Here is an 18036-nt window from a genome sequence, read left to right as displayed (position 1 = left end):
TTAGAGGAGGTGAGCACACAGAGGAGCATGGAGAGCAGCACAAGGTAAATGTGCATTCAAGGTAACTGTAGTTTCAATTTGCATTTTGTTTTTCCAAGTATATATACTGAAATTTCAAAACTTCAGCTTAATCTTTCACTTGGTTTAAAAGCTCTTTTTGAAAAGTCAAGTCAACTTTTCTATAGTTTTATTTCCCCATTTTTCTCACTTTCTCCCCTGGTGACGCTGATCCTTGTTGAGGTCTGGTGCATTGGCTGCTGGCAGTCCTTCAGTATCCTTTCCAAGCGACCATTCATCATAACCAGGCAGGTACAGTGAATGTCGGCAGGCTGTTTGGCACTGCAGCCAAACACTGTCCTACCCAGAACTAATGCACTCTGTCGATCGGTGTAACCAATATTTTTTTCTTTGCTCTCCCTGTAATCACGCTGAGGAAAGCAGTACAGCTGTAGCTGCTCTGGGTTTAGATCAGTTAACTGGCAACGCTGACCAGGATGTGAACTTGGGACCCTCAGGTTTGCACTGGTGTTGTAATACACTGAAGAATGCATTTACTCACTAGAACAGCTATGTATCTGTAATCTATTAAAAAAAAATTTGCATCCATGTCAACTTTTTACATTATAAATTCCTACAGCCACAGGGGTGAGGAACTTCAGTTAAATGAGGAGATGAGAGAGGCCAGGGTTGTTCTCCTGGCTGAAGTATCAGTATCCTCAAGGCACGGATTTGAGGTAATTGGCAAAAGAAGCAGAGGAAAGCAGATTTGTAGACTCAATTAACTGACCAGCATCACAGCACCTTATTGCAGATTTCCACAACAGGAACGACACTGCCCTCTAAAGCCGTTGTAAAGTGAGGTTTTATTCACATTAAGCCAAGAGAATGTGAACAATTGGGGATCGCTGTTTTAATTACTGTAATGCTTCATTATAATGGGATAATTATCATAATAGTAAAGGTTTCATGTTTATTAGTACCAACATCTATCTTTATTTTAATTGTTTGCACTTACGACCTTTCTATACAGTTCCTATACCCAGATCTGGACTTCTGGCTGAAAGGTTTCCCAACCCTTGGACTGACCACAATGATTTAGGTAAATCAGAGGATATCTACAACTGCTATGGGCTGAATTTTCCTGGCACGTTAGAGATGGCGTTTGGAGGCAGTAAAATGTAGGGATGCCACCCTCTCCAAAGCATTGTCCCCTGTGATTTTGATATGTTTCGACAGAGTGTTTAAAGTTGTGTTTTTTTCCCTCAAAGCAGTCGGTATATCTGGTGGGAATTCAGCAGATGCTGGAAAGCAGGATAATTACTAAATTTAGCCCTGTAGTGTTTACTTAGAATGGAGCTAATTGTGTTTCGTTTATCAATAAGAAAGGACCCCTGGCGAGTTTTTTGATTCAAGGGTCACAGAGGCATATGGCACTAAAAGTGGGAGGAGCTAGGTTTGTAGCAGAAAGACAGTTTTTTTCTGTGATCAGTTGATAGAGGGGGCTGTTAAAAGATAAAAAGCCTACAAGCTGCTACTCTCATTCTCTGAAAAGTCTCTCTCTGGAAACTTTGCGGCTGTTACTCAAGTCAGAGCAAGTATATATGTGATTGCTAACTATCTTTAAAGTGAGTTTTAAGTCTGCGAGAGAAATATTGTTTAATTGGAATTGAAATAGTGATAAGTTAGAAATTTGTTTTTTTCCTTTCACGTTAAATATTGTTTAACTGTTACAAGTTAAGCTATTTCATGTTGTTTAAGATATATGTAAACTGTGTTAGGAATAAAGCTTGTTTAGATAAAGGAAACCTAATTAATTGTCAGTGGAATCACAACTGGAGGAAAGCATCCTAACATTTATGCCAAAAATCAAAAAATTGTTGGGGTCTAATCTGACTTCATAATATACATTGGGGATCAGGTCAAGCACCCTAACAGCACTTATGGATAACTTTCCCAGGGATGAACTGGCACCAGGGTCAGTTACCCTCCACAGAGGTGAGCAGTCAATTAGGTCACTTTTATGGTGCCAGTATTTTCCTGCCATCAAAGCAGCACACCACTGAATGCAGAAACCGGCGGCTCATTGGAAGTGACATCAGGACAGAAAACAAGGTGGCCTGAGTTGGACGCTCTCTTTCCCAATGACAGGGCTACTGGGATCAAAGACTGCAACCTTGTATGTCACTACTTCTGCAGAGGGATTTCCCCTCCACTGCTGTCTTCAGGCCTCTTATTTGTTGATGACTCTTCAGGCAACCAAGTGTGCCTCCATGTTGAGGTATCTTCACACTTGCCTGCCTACCTTTTCAGTGCCAACATCTCCTCGTGAGCCCTGACATCACTACAGGCCCTCTGATTGGAAATCCCACTCCCCTGCTCCACCTGTTGTCCTTAATTGGATGAGACACCCAGAGGCAGCTTCTTGTTTGGCCGCCTCTGGGAAGCTCACCCCCACCCTTCCACAAACAACATCCCACCATCGCCTCTACCAGGTTCTCAATCTGGCATTGACGCCAACCCAATTAGGAAATTTGAGCCCCATGCTTCTAGACAAAGGCTTTCACCAAATCACTGCATCATTGAATCTGACCTGCAAATACCATCCATCATAGAAACAGCTCTGCCTCTCACTCTGTAGGTAACTAAGCATTACATCGAGATGACACAAAATCTTCCAAGCTACCAGCAGCACTTTTGTTGCAAATCTTTCACTCAGCTGAGTACTGATGAATCAAATCAGTGATAGAAATCTTGTTTAATACAACAATTATTTTCAGAATTTTCCCATGGAAAGAAGGAACAAGAGGGCACAGCAACTGGCAGGATTCCCAAAACATGGGACATCAAAGATCATAGAATCATAGAATCCCTACAGCACAGAAGGAGGCCATTCGGCCCATTGAGTCTGCACCGACAACAATCCCACCCAGGCCCTATCCGACACACTTACCCCACAAATCCCTCTAATCTACGCATTCCGGGACACTAAGGGGCAATTTTAAATGGCCAATCCACCTAACCCGCACATCTTTCGGACTGTGGGAGGAAACTGGAGCACCCGGAGGAAGCCCATGCAGACACGGGGAGAATGTGCAAACTCCACAGTCATCCAAGCCGGGAATCAAAGCCAGGTCCTTGGAGCTATGAGGCAGCAGTGCTAACCACTGTGCCACCCAGAATAGAGCCAACGTTTTGAGCCGGGATGACCCTTCGTCAAAGTGATTTAATTTAAATTCCACTAACTGCTGTGGTGGGATTTGAACCCATGTCCCCAGGGCACCAGCCTCAGGGTTACTAAGCCAGTGACATTACTGCTGCGCCACCTTCTGGAACAAAGATAGCCATTCTAGTCCCGAACATCAATGTCATTCCTGAGCACAGAAACTAGAAAAGTGGGCCAGGGCATCGCAAAGGAAACAGCCTCTTTAGAACAGCAACCAAGTTGGCTTATGCAGATAGTAAAAATGGCTAAGGTTAATTTGCTTAATGCTCAGGCTGGTGGGATGGAAGGGTGAATCCAGGAAATGGGACAGAAATAGATGAGGGCACTGTCAACAATAGTGGAAAGGGAATCCTCAGCTGTGCCAAAAGGAAGACATTTCAGAAGCACTACTGTGGAAGATGGCACTCTTGGAAGAGATGTGACAGAGATGGGAAAACTGGGAGAATAGAAGGGAGTCCTTACAGAAAGAGGGATGGGTGTAGGTAGAATCAAGGTAGCTGTTGGAGCTGGTGGACTTGTAAAAAAAATTGGAGAACAGAAACAGAGATAAAAATGTTGAGGAAGGAAAGGGAAAAGCCAGAAATAGGTTGGGGGGGGGGGGGGGGGGGGGTGGTTAGAAACAAAGTTGATGTAACATTCAGGTTTAGGATGAGAGCTGATTATGGCACCAACACGTTCAACAATGTACCAGAGAAAAGAGAGGAGGAAAGAAGTCCAAATAGGAATGGAACAAGGAAGGTTCCACATTTCCTTCAAATGGACAGGAACAGCTAGGATCTATACAGATTCCCAAAGCAACACCTTTTATTTGGTGGAAGTGATTACAGATAAAGAAAAAGTTGTTCAAGTTAAGAACAATCCTCTCTGGTCTTGTTCAATCGCTCCATTAGAAATCAACAACCAGTGAACAGAAATGCAATTGATCTTATGCTTCAACCAAGGTTCTGATGGAAAATATCATCAGTCTGCTCAAACAGATATTCCATTGTTTCAACTTTGGGTGGGAGGAAGATGGAGTTTCATGGTTGGTTCAATGTCTTGAAGATCACATCTGTGAGTTGTAATTTTATTATCCATCAAAGAGATATCAGATAGGGAACAAGCATAGGCAAAGGAGAACATTGGAGAAGAAACCATTGGAGATCATTGAACCACAGTTACAGCACAGAAGGAGGCCATTCGACCCATTGTGTCCATGTCGAGTTGTGTTACTGACTAATTAAGAGGTCATTTAGCTACTTAATCAGCTCAATGTACAAATGTGCACAATGGGCAAATGAGCACTGTACTTTGCATTATATACTGTACCACAACTACCATGTATTCCCAGCCTTCCTTCTGCTGTCACTCTAATTTAGCCTTTGTTAAATAAAGAAAATGCTCAGGCCCTCATACAAATCATATGCAACCAGTTAACTTTCCCAACAATGAATTCAGTGTGTGCAATTAATGTTCCAAACACCAGTGCTTTCCCATGGTAATAGTGCAGTTTGCGGTTTCTAGTCTAACTGGGACAGCAGTGCGACTGCAGGCTGCTGATAATCAAGGGGAACCTGATGAGACGGAGGTGACTCAGACCTAGAAATTCGACCGTGTCCATTTTTGGACACTTCAGCCGCAGAGTACAAACTGCCCATGCCCAAAGCGGGATTTCCAAGGATCTCAGACCTCAACATCACGCAGAAGGTGCAGTCGTAGGAGCCCACGAGTTCATATGTCCATAGAAATCATAGAAACCCTGCAGTGCAGAAGGAGGCCATTCGGCCCATCGAGTCTGCACCGACCACAATCCCACCCCACATATTTACCCGCTAATCCCTCTAACCTGCGCATCCCAGGACTCTAAGGGGCAATTTTTAACCTGGCCAATCAACCTAACCCGGACATCTTTGGACTGTGGGAGGAAACCGGAGCACCCGGAGGAAACCCACGCAGACACGAGGAGAATGTGCAAACTCCAATGTTTAGGTAAGTGAATGGGTAGGATTGTGGGGGTCAGGAAAGAAACTTGTGGCATAACGCTGTATTAATGAGGAAGGGGGGAGGATTGGAATGTGATTAGGAAAGCCTGGAGGTCAGATTTGGAACTGAGGTCTTGGAGTAGAAGCTGGTCTCAGACTCCTTATTTGCAGATGCTAATTGCCTAATGCCCACCTGGGTGAAGGATGCTTTTAATTTACCCCTTACAAAAAAGTCATTCAGGACATTCCATATCAAAATTGTGGATGTTTGGCAAGGGGTGGCACAGTGGCTAGCACTGCTGCTTCACAGCGCCAGGGACCCAGGTTCAATTCCGGCCTCAGGTCACTGTCCGTGTGGAGTTTGCACGTTCTCCCAGTGCCTGCATGGGTTTCCTCCTGGTGCTTCAGTTTCGTCGCACAGTCCAAAGATGTGCAGGTTAGGTTGATTGGTCATGTTAAATTGACCCTAGTGTCAGGGGGATTAGCGGGGTAAATATACGGGACTACAGGATTAGGGCCAGGGTGGGATTGTTGTCGGTGCAGACTCGATAGGCCGAATGGCGTCCTTCTGCACTGTAGGGATTCTACAATTCCGAGTTGGACAAAAAGTGGCTACTGCAGCACCAAATACCTGGGTACCACAGAGCTGAATTTTTAGTCCTTAGAATCGACTAATGCTGGATCTTTTGGTGGCCTTGCACAGCTATTGGCAGCATGTTGCACAAAATACTGGCTGCCTGGTTCTGCCTGTTACCTGTCACTGCTTCCAAACCCCAACTGTATGGGATGGATGCGGCATCCCTCAAAAAGACCTTTTCCTGATCCAGGTTGCTCCAACCACCATGCTCCTTGAGGGTGTCAGCTATTTTGGTTGTTGGGGGTGGGGGTGATGTGGGGGACCATTCAATTTCATGCCAGATAAATTTTCCTGCACACCAAATAATTTCTTGAAAGGGCCCTGCATAATGGAACTCACACCTTCAATGGCCATAGTCAGAGCATTAGCAGAGACACTGCAGCTGGGCCTCTCACCTCTCTGTCTGTAGCTGCTTATGGGGTTGTGTCATGCTGCTAGGTAGACTGCAGGTATTTGATCCACTTTTGCAGTAATGATGGCCCTATAATTCTCAACACTGTTCAAAAGGGCTGGTTAGGTGTTGTGAACCTTCTTAAAAGAATAGGAAAACACTATTCTGCTAATCAATGAGCTTCCTACAATGGGCATCCTCTTGGAGAATGAATCATCCACCTTTCACGAACATTTATGACTTGGCTAAAGATTTATAACTCCCATTCAGTAGGTTAAGGCCCATGTGGGAGTCAAAATCCCATCATCCCCATCCAGCAAAATAAAGGTCTATCAGAAATTGGGGTGGGACTTCAGATTTGAGGTCTGCCCATCATTTTAGAAGGTCCACACCCCCATGAAAGTACAGGCCACTTTGAAGAATAATGATCGCTACACGTAGGTTCTTGGGCCATAATTCTAATAATTTCCTCAGACTGTTTCTGAAAGTCAGAAGATTCTATGGGATGGTCTAAGATGCACCTGTATTACATTCTGCTTCTGATCCTCCTACATTGTCAGAACCTGTAGAGTCATAGAGATTTGCAGCATGGAAACAGGCCCTTGGGCCCAACTTGTGTGGTGTGAAAGTTACTTGCCCATGCCTGGATATTTTCCAGGTCTGTTGCATTTGGACATGGATTGGATTGCTCCGAGGAGCCTTTTCTGATACTCTCCCAACATCACCATGTCTTTTTTGAGGGCAGAATAGGCAGAACGTAATGTCCCTCCCCCGTAAATACCCTTCTCATCCAGATGCTTATTGAGGCTCTTAAGTGGGTAATTAATGCCCATTTAAGGGCCTCATCCCTCATTCCTGGGGACAGGAAGTCACCTAGGCGTGAAGGTTGAAATGGGCTCCTGGGGAGAAGGGGGTATCTCTGTCAGATCAAGGGTCCCAGTCATCAAGAAAGGATAGTTTGCTCAAAGCCACACTCCTGCCCTTACTTCTGCCCCCACTTCCCTCGCCCAGCCAATAATCCACTCCTACCTGACTCACCAATGGCTGGCGTCCCTCAGCAATCCTAGGCCTCTGATAGGCACATTATGGACTCCTGCCACCACTCCCAGTGGCACTGCCTATAAGGGTAGCTGCTGGCCTCTCAGTAGCTGGCAGCCCTAAGGGGGTGCGATTAACGCCGTGAGGAGCCTAAATCCCAGGGAAGGTCTGCTGCTAGCCAGTAAGTGCATGTTAGGCACTTAATAAGGTGGGCCTTCCCCAACGGAAGTGACACGGGGTTCTCACTGCCTCTCCAGTCAGTGGCAAGACCCCTGTCACCTGAATTAGATTCTGCCCAGTGAGTCTGGTACACAATACTGGCATAAACATGGGCACAGGTACTCATCGACACCAACATTTTGCAAATGCATTATGCCACCCTATGTACCCCATCATTGTGTCTCAATGATGAGGTGATGGGGCAATGCCCATTATTCAGTGGGGCTATAAGCATCACATATTCTAATATTGATTCCTATATGTAATGACAGTAGGCATAAAGTAGTTTGTTCATGTTCATTGCTAATTGATGTTAATTGGTGGAGCTAGTCAAGTGGCAGAATTGGGCACTATTAAAGCTATATTCTGTGTGTGTCACATTTTCAAATGACACTTTAGTCAAATAACTTTGGTGTGGAGTGTCTGTACAGCACTTCACACTAAAAGAGTGCCAACACACGATTAGCTGGATTTTAGAGACATTTTAATTGAAGGTTATTTTATCAGAGGCATATGTCAAAAGTCATTATTTCTTTAGTATTGCAAATCCTATTCATACTACCAAATGAAATTAGACAATTATATTATTATAATCGAAAATGTTCATTCCAGAGTATCTGCATGTTAAAAAGCATTCCCAACCAGCATATACCACGATTTAAATTAATATTGTTTATTTGAGAAAAAATGATAAAATTAGGAAAAAAAAGCAGAATATATCTCATTATCTCTAACTGAACCTGTCTGAGGCATCGACAGTTTCTGTATCCCCACACATTGAGGGCGATCTTATGATCTTACCAATATAGTTCTAAGTGCCAAACGAGCGTGAAAACGGGAGAGAATTGTGCCCATTTTTTGGGCGAGCTCTCAGACATGATCTTATGTCATTCCGTGCACAAAATGAGGCAAAGTGTGATTCAAGCCAGTAGGGGGAATGCTGCTTGGGGGGTGGGGGGGGGGGGGGGGAGCGGGGAGGAAACTATTGTACATGTGCCTTGATCTCTGTGTTCTGTGTACAAGTGTACATAGTACACTCAGAGATCTGTCACCCCACATTAACCGCTCCCCGCCCCCGATTTCACCCCCCACCTTTGTTATTGCCCCCCCTGATGGCTGCACCGATACTCCCCTGCCCCCAGCCAGTCACCACACTGGCCAATCCCCGATTGCAGAGTGCGCTAACAGCCCCCCCTGTCTGTCTCCCTTTCGGCCCCCTTTCAGTTCCCGCCCCCTCCCCTTAGTCCCACATCTTGGCACTGCCCAGAGCCTGGTGGGCAATTCAAGGTGGGCAGTGCCAGGCTATTAGGCTGACACTATCAGGCTCGCATTGCCAAGGGGGCACTGCCCCCCTGCCCTCGACCACCCAGGGAGCCTCAATGGCCTCTGCTCCCACTGCCATCACGTCTGGTCCCTATTGGTGGGGGATCATACATAATCCTCACTGGTGAAGATCTTTACCGGCAAGGCCCTTAAGGCAAATGAACCCGAATGATTGCATCTGGAACTGACTAATAATAGTTAAATTAAAATGTTATGATCAGCCTCACACACCATCATGCCAGCTTCACACTGTCGGTAGTATCGTGAGAGGCGAGGAACTGTGCGCAAAGCTGGTTTTTCACACTTTCTGGTCAACCAGCGGGACGAGCCAGTAAGATCGCCCACAGTGCCTTTTTCACGCTATGAGTCAAGAAGTTTATAATAAAAGTGGAGATTTACCAATAGAAAATGCTGGAACTACACTGCAATCTGGCAGCATCTATGAGAAGAGAAATAGGGTCAATGGCTGGAATTCTACCGGCAGTCCCGCCCCGGAATCGGGGAAGGTGCGGCTCGCAGAACAGAATTCTCCATCGGCCTGGGGCGGGATTTTACGAGCCTCGCCCGAGCGTGGTTGTAAAATTCTGGCCAATATTTCAGTTGGATGATCTTCCTGATGAGTTTTTCCAAAGATTTTCTGTTTTTGTTACAGATTTGCAGCATCTGCAGCACACTACATTTGTATTCAGAGACTTCTACTTTTTGTCATAATACGTTGTACTTTGTAGGGTACTGCTCGCTGTGAAAACAATCCAGTTCCAATCAAGGACTGTTGATAATTTGCAATACAATGCTAGACAGAATAGATTATTCCTTCTTCCCTTCCTTCCACACCTCTAAAATTTCCTGATGTTTGTGAAACCACTAAATATTTCTATGCCTTGTTAATAGGATCCAGCTGGTTGGTGAAGCTGGATCTTTATTGAGAAAGTTTATTAACTTGTTCAGTCTCTCAGTTCTCTTTCCACTTAACCCAGTGTCCCAGCTATCCCCTATTTATATGTGCTCAAAGAGAATTAACATCCATCATCCGTTCCCTGAGCCTTAGTCATGGAATGAACTTTACATATAGTTGACAAGACATTAACTTGCATAACTCCACATGCAATATATCCCATGACCACTCTACTTCACTGAAATCATTACCACTGCTCCCTCTTGCAGCTAGACAGGTTCGACAACAGCAGCCTTAACACCTGTACACAGAGTCATTAGCACAGCTACTCTGCCTGCAGCCCATCATATTCCATCACTCTGACAGTAAGGACAAAATTAATTACAAGCTAGGGGTCATAGGCCCTGAGGCGGAAAGAGAGAAGGGCAAGTGGGATGTGATTTGCAAAACCCGTCCACAATAGTTCGTTGTAGACCTTGCAAATTTAACAGGAGGAGGACCCATTTAAAATCTTTTCAACAGGTTTCCTATCCGACGGCCAGCAAGCTTAATCGAAACAGATTGAAGGCAAGGGAAGTAAATCCATCAGCATAGAGGAGGCTGATAATCACTGGTGGTCTGATCATGGTGGGGTTAACAGAGATACTGGGTGGGCCTGGGCAGATGTTTCTGCTCTTCCTGATCCACAATCAGTGCTATAAATGCCTCATGGATCTGATTCACAATCAGTGCTATAAATGTCTCATGGATCTGGTCCTTCTTAATTCTGTTCAAGACCCTGGAAAACCAACCTCCATCTATGACAAATAAAATTTCACATCAAATTGACACACCCAGACTCAGAACATTTTAGATACCGACCCAGCTCCTGAGGCCAGCTTGATCGCCCATTTAACAACCTGTTAAAACCAGAAGTCAGTTGAAACCAGAAGTCAGTGCATTGGAGTCGGGCCTCCCACCTGCCTCCAAAGACAAGAGGTATTTTGAGGCCTGTGAAGAAGAAGAAGGGGGGAAGTGTGTGTCTCGTCCACCATTAAGAGAAAAAAAATGGCATTGGAGGTTTCAACACAAGAATGTATTTTTTTTTACCCAACTGCACTCAACAGGGTTAAATTAAGTCAGGGCAGCAGGTGTCCCGTCAATGGACTCAACAACTGAGGGCAATTTCACCTTGGCCCCTGACTGAATTTTATCCCCATTCTGGCAACTAATTAGTTATTGTTGGGTCTTCTGCCTCTTTAAGGGGCGAGACCCTGCCTCTAAATGTTGTTAGCCAATCAGAGGACAGGCAGCTCTACAGTCTCAGCAGCGCTACCAGAAACAATGGCCATTGCTGAGACTGCACTGAGTGGAAAGGATGCAGCAACAGACACTGCCCTCTCAATGAGGTAAGTAGGGTCAGAGGTCACCGTGGCTAGTCAGTCAGCTCTCTGGGAGGAAGAGTGGTGATAGTATGGTGGTGTTGCCACAGGGGCAGTCATTGCCATTGAGAGGCCCCTTCATGGGCTACAGAGTGTTCAATTAGGAGAGCCACCACACCCACAGAGAGGCCAACAGGATTCGCCAGTTGGTCGCCCTATGTGACAAGAGAGCCCCCCCACCACTGATAAAATGGCAGCAGTGGCGTGGAAGTGGCCCTTAATTGGACAATTAAGTGGTTCAGTCGACCTCTTGACAGAAGGGCTGTCCATCACCTTCCCTGCTGCTGGCAAGGTGGCATGGCAGTGGCCAGCGGGCATGCCAATCCTCACCTTGCCTCACTACTTTACTGGTCCCCTGTCTCCAAGTCTGTCCCTCAAGGGCTGGTAAAATACAGCTCAACCTATCTAAATATCTCTCCAAATTTTCAGCCACAATTTGTGATTACAATGCGCTTATTTTTGAGTTGCTTCCAAAGTTAATAAGCTTACAATTTGTCTTGACATCCTAATTTTCTGTAGCGCAATAACAAGAAAGACCAAAACACTGGCCTCTGTGGCACTCTATTTGATAGCTTATCCAATATGAGACACATACTCACCAGTACACTATGGCTTGGATATTCCATCATGGTAGTCCCTGAAAATGTTCTACATCACGCAGTGACTACAATTCAAAGTTAATTAATTAAATCTAAAGCTCTTTGGGAAGTACTAAGGGTCATGAAATATGTTGCATAAAGCCACGTCATTAAGGCTGTTTCTTGGCGTGCTGAATTGGAGAGAATTATCTCTTAGAGTTAGCAAACAATTGCAGCTGTTACAGTCAATTATCCCACTTTGGTTCTATCTTTCCTGAAGATCAATGCTTGATACACGTGGCATGTTAGCAATGAGATTAAATTACAGGGCTGCCTCTCAGGATAGCAACACATTCCTACCTACCTGCTAGCTCAGGCCAATGCCTGCATGTAGCAGAAACAAGGCAGCAGCGCAAAAAAGTACATATAACCTGTACCAGATCCATTTCAGGACTTAGCTACGGTGAGATTAGGGCAACATCCGTCTCAGGATATCTAACCAACTCATAGCCTCTAACCACTGCAATAGCGCCATGGAGTTGCACTGAATTGCAGTTAAGAATTTATACTTCACACAACAGGGCAAGTGGAAGCATTAATATGCACACAATGTTTTCGGTGAAATTTACTGTTGCAGAACGTTTGCAAACAGCTGAGACATGGCTTTGATGAATTAGGTTTGTTGATGTTGCGCAGGAGAATTTCTGCAGGTGAGAACACGCCACTAACAGCAAAGAGAAAATGTCCATTGAGTAGTCAACTGTGGCTGTGAAGAAATGATCTTCCGTAGCAAAGCAGAACAAAGAGCAATGAAAAGTACAGCACAGGAACAAGCCTTTCAGCCCTCCAAGCCTGTGCCGGTCATGATTCCCTAACTGAATAAAAGCCTTCTGCCCTTATTTGGTCCGTATCCCTCTATTTCCTCCTATTCATGTACCATCCAGAAGCCTTTTCAGTGTTGTTAATGTGCCTGCACATTCCTCTTGTTTTTTTTCGGCTACGACTGATCTTTCATTCCCTCACTCTGCAATATAAATGTCTCCCACTTTCTATGCCTTTTAGCTTTGACAAAGGGTCATCTGGACTCGAAATGTCAGCTCTTTTCTCTCCTTACAGATGCTGACAGGCCTGCTGAGATTTTCCAGCATTTTCTCTTTTGGTTCCCACATTGAAATGTCCTGGGTCACACTGTCTGAATTAGGAAATTGCATCATAAAAGTGCCAACATTCACCTACACACTGGTTACATTCAGGACTGGCACCATGATTTATGAAGAAGTGCCACATAACATTAGCCCTAAGCACAACACTGTATCCATATTGTCGCTGATCTGAAAATGGTTATTTGTGACAGCATGCAGCTGCAAGTACAGGATAAAGGTTTGTGCAAAGTCTCCCTTAGCGGCGTCAGGGATCTAGTTGTCACAGCCTTAGAGTCCTGGCCCCACTGCTCTCCCTAAAATTACTTCCTGCCCTCTCTCAACAAAAGAGATAGATCATATAATAGCCCCTTGTGATTTCAATAACTCTGCAATTTTCCCTCACCAAAACTATTAAAAGAACCCCATATCTGAACTTCCAAGTTCCCTGCAATCACCATGTTCCTCTAAAAGTTTCTCCTTTATCCATGTACGCACTTGCATAGCTTCCTATTGCCATTGTAATTGGCGTATCCATTTTAGTGAGTGCTTCAATAGCTTATACTTTTTTTTCTTGGGTGCGTATCTTGCATTTTCAATATAGTATTTCAAAAAACTATTCCACTCTCCCTGGGCTGAGATATCATTCAGTGCTCACAGTTAACCTATTTTAGTTCACCCCTCATTCTACTGAAGCATGCCTTGTTGAACGTATATGTTTCTTATTCCAAGACTTTCAAAATGATTTACAGTAGCAAAACTTTGAAAATCAATCTCTAGCTGACAGGCTGGACAGAAGGGCTAAAATGATGCAATTGAATTTGGAAGCAAGCAAATCAAATTCAATTCTACTTTCCAAATTATGCTATCAGATATGACAATGACATTATTTACAACATTATAAAGCTGCTTTACTGGAGGAGTACAGTACGGTGTTTTATGGATGGCACCACTTCCTGCTGGGTCAGCTATAAGCCTTCGTAAGCCAGGCTCCAGTGTAACCACTGGAGCTGGGCTGGTTGGATTAAAGTGCCAGATTACAAGTCACAATATAAATTCTGCCCCAAACTGGCAGTCTGCAACACTAATTGTAACAGTAACCAAATGGATATCATTCTTACCTACACCTTTGTGAGCATCTATACTTGTAAATTCAATTGTCCCATTGTGACTTTTCTTGGGATCCTCCTTATACTGCTTGTGAGTTCCATTCGGATGGTATCTGAAGGCGAGACCGTAATCTGCGAGATAAATCTGAAATATTTAAAAGGGATAAGATCAAAAGGATGTTATTTTGAAAACAATATTGTTATCCTGTCACTTTCTACATAAGAATTGCAGACTCTAAAATCAAATCTCTGTTTCCTGCTTTGTTCATCCTTCCCAATGTTTTTTTTAAGTTTATTTATTATTGTCACAAGTAGGCTTACATTAGCATTGCATTAACATTACATTAGCAATGAAGTTACTGTGAAAATCCCATAGTTGCCACACTCCGGCGCCTGTTCGGGTACACTGAGGGAGAATTTAGCATGGCCAATCCACCTAACCAGCACGTCTTTCGGACTATGGGAGGAAACCAGAGCACCCAGAATAAACTCATGCAGACACGAGAAAAACATGCAAACTCTGCACAGGCAGTGATCCAAGCCAGGAATTGAACCCGGGTCCCTGGCAATGTGAGGCAGAAGTGCGAATCACTGTGCCACCATGTCGCCCGCCCCTGATGTTATAAGTGAGGGGGAAACTCATTAAGTGACGAATCATGGTGTGAATCTAGTATCCCATCATTATACAGTACATGATTTTCCTAGACCAATGTGTTGTGATACCAATTTGCAGATTAGTGATCAGTTTAAACACAAACAGGGGCAGAAACCTGATTGGAGGGATTCAAATCTGGTGTTTTAGAGAAGATGGATACGGATTTGGGAGGTGACAACATGTTCCAGGACTTTGGAGATGAAAGGGAGATTGGAGATTGATGAGGACGGTGGGGTCATGGGGATTTTTTGAGGAGAGAGATGATGACAGCAGATTTAAGGAAAGAGGGACAACGTCCGAATAGAGAAAACAGTGAATAATATCGACTAAGATGGGGCCAGGATGGGAACAGAAACAGAAAATGCTGGAAAATCTCAGCAGATCTGATAGCAACTGTGGAGCGAGAACAGAGCTAACGTTGAGTCTGGATTATTCAGAGTTCTGACAAAGGGTCATCCAGACTCAAAGCATTAGCTCTGTTCTCTCGCCACAGATGCTGTCAGAACTGCTGAGATTTTCCAGAACTCTATGTTTTGGTCCAGATTCCAGCATCTGCAGTGATTTGCTTTTACCTTCGTGACCAGGAGGGTTGTGAATGTAGCCCAATCCATCACGCAAACCAACCTCCCATCCATTGACTCTGTCTACACTTCCTGCTGCCTCAGCAAAGCAGGCAGCATAATTAAGGACCCCACGCACTCCGGACATTCTCTCTTCCACCTTCTTTCATCGGGAAAAAGATACAAAAGTTTGAGGTCACGTACCAACCGACTCAAGAAGCTTCTTTCCTGCTGCCATCAGACTTTTGGATGGACCTACCTCACGTTAAGTTGATTTTTCTCTACACCCCAGCTATGACTGTAACGTTACATTCTGTACTCTCTCTCGTTTCCTTCTCTATGAACAGTATGCTTTGTCTGTATAGCACACTAGAAACAATACTTTTCACTGCATGCTAATACATGCGACAATAATAAATCAAATCAAAAAATCAGAAGGGGAGTTAGGTCCTCCATAGTTCAGTGGGAATTGTTAGAAATTAGGAATACGTGTTTAATATTTAGCTTGGAATAAGGCAGAGGATGAGATTGATGCTGTAAGGTTTTGTTTTATTAGAAACAAGTAGAATGAGTATTTTGATGAATGATAATTGTCCCTGGTGTAGGGACCAATGACCCAAAAGATGGGGCATGGCCAGATGGTGCTTCTGCAATAATGGAGCAGTAACTGGGTCGATGTCTAAATAAACAATCGTATTATAAGGTTGTGTTAGGACTGTTTGTAACCTTGTCCATCAAAGCTGTTTGCTAAAATGCATAAGTTAACCAATGTGTATAGAAGAATAGGGGGTGTTTTTGTAAATATAATGAATCATTCTATAGTAAATGTTTGTCAAGGGAGTTGAAAAGGGAGACTGGATAGCTGGCCTATGGTTAACACTATGCTGAAGTAACTGATAATAGACAGCAGTGAATAATTGGGTTGTTGATTGAACAGTAAGTTTAATCTTAGTGGACAGTTTGTAAAACCAGTCAGGGAAACAGCATAGAATGAGATATGGAAAACAATCCTGGGCATGTTAAAGGGGCATTGAAAGGCTTCTCCCCATGGTTTGAACAAAGAACTTAACATACTATTAGGCACCTGTGTATTAAAAGGAACCTCTCTAGAACAATGGAATCGTGAATAATGAATCCCAGGTCCACCTCAAAAAAGGGGTATAAAGAATAGAGTTTTAAAGGGATTCTGTTGTGGCAGAGAGAAACTCCCAAGTATCGATCCATGCTGACTTTGACATAACACACTTGATGGCATAACACGGCCAAACAGATTGAGTACCGACTGGCAAATCTTTCCAAACACTCCCATGGCTGACGGTAAGATGGCTCCTGGTCAGCTATGCTTGATGTGGAGTGGTGCCCTTCAAACTATAAACCCCTGGCACCAGACTAGTGACCTGGTCCAGAAATTAGCTATAGAAACAGATGAAAGTCTGCCTTAGTGCACTACTCTAAATGCGGAAATAGAATTGGAATTGGGAAACTCAACATATTGACTGCAACTGAGCCTGTTAAATTCAATTTCTGCAGGATAGGTTTGTGGGATCAGGAGGTGGATCTTTTGAACAAGATGACCTCAGAGAGGGCATGGGAGCGTTGGAGATAAAGTGGAGAAAGATATAAGCTCAGGGTTAGGACAGGGGACAAATTCAAAGGAACTATGAAGGGTAAACAGGTAGAAAGGAAAGATACAGAAGAGGCAGCTAATTGGATGGTTTTAATCTTAGTGACAAAGTCCATGAGATCCACGGACTTATTGTTGGAGTGAGAGTGGTGGAGATAGGGGAGGGGATTTAAGTAGACAGTTTGCAATAGAGATAAGAAGCCTAAAGTTATCTTTGCATTCCAGAATAATGCTGGTAGAGAGAACAGTTTTAGAAACTCACATCAGGTTCTGATAGTGCTTCATATGGTGTGGCTAAACCATTGCCTGCCAAATCCTTTCAAGTCTGAGTGCTTTCGACTTAATGGAGCAGGGATAAGGGAAACAGTCAGGGCGAGACAGCATAATGGGGAAGAATTATGGAGCCCACAAGAGCAGGAAATGTGGTGTGAGGGCTGATTTAATTAGGCGGGATGCAAAGTTTTGCCTTCAAAATTTTGAATGGCGGGTCGAGATGCAGAGATTAGATTAATGGCAGGTTTGCGGCATATCAAGCATAATATTGGCTTGTGGCAGGTTCGTACTTGCAATATATTTGCATCCATGAATATTCATTAGCGTGAAACAGTTTTTAATAAAAATCTCCAGAGAAAGTCAGCGGCTGGCAAGATTCATATGACACCTGGTTCACCATCATTTAAAGGTGGATTACACCAGATGACTTTGTGTAGGTGTGTATCAGGTCAGTGGTTTGCTTTGTTTAACTCTATAGCTCCAGGGATGGGAAAAGGAGAATGGAAGCTTGCCTGGAGGCTCAGGACTGGCAAGGGTGAGTCAGTGGTGAGAGAGTGGTGTGGAGTGGGGTTGGGGAGTGTATGAGTGAAGTAAGAGGGGCTGGCATCCTGGGTGTGATGGGAAAGGGGTGATGTGTCAATCAGGCAAGTGAGAAAATAAGGAGTCAAAATGGTGGCATCAGTACTGTCCAAATGTGTGCCCATTTCCAAGATGGAGCTAGCAGAGTCCTTAAGAGCTTTGAGTTCACCTACAACATTTCAATTGTCCTCATTGAAAGTGATCTTGGACAATATCCTTCAAAATGCAGAGAAGTGAGTGACAGCTAAGCCTTCAAGTTCAGCCATGTCCCGCAGAGTGGTGAGTACTGCACCGGACACTTACATGGACATCCGATAAAAAAGTGAATAAAAACACAACATTGTTTCTTCCACAATAAAGGGCATTTCTCCAGTTCCCGTAATCATCAGTGCATGCCAACCATGAGACGTG

At 44.1% G+C, this 18036-nt stretch overlaps 1 protein-coding gene across 2 annotated transcripts in view; it reads right to left on the bottom strand.

The window, feature by feature from the left end:
• Window positions 1–18036, bottom strand: part of LOC144504512 (serine/threonine-protein kinase VRK1-like) — a 107930-nt gene that overhangs the window by 63671 nt on the left and 26223 nt on the right. For both annotated transcript variants that reach the window (XM_078229894.1, XM_078229895.1), the window contains one exon: window positions 13947–14079. In XM_078229894.1, coding sequence (XP_078086020.1) covers window positions 13947–14079 — 133 coding nt within the window. The remainder of the gene's footprint in view (window positions 1–13946; window positions 14080–18036) is intronic.

This window comes from Mustelus asterias, chromosome 15, assembly GCF_964213995.1.
Source record: "Mustelus asterias chromosome 15, sMusAst1.hap1.1, whole genome shotgun sequence".
In the NCBI taxonomy this organism is placed as follows: Eukaryota; Metazoa; Chordata; class Chondrichthyes; order Carcharhiniformes; family Triakidae; genus Mustelus; species Mustelus asterias.
Note: the sequence above shows the minus strand (reverse complement) of the source record. Positions and strands in the feature narration are given on the sequence as shown.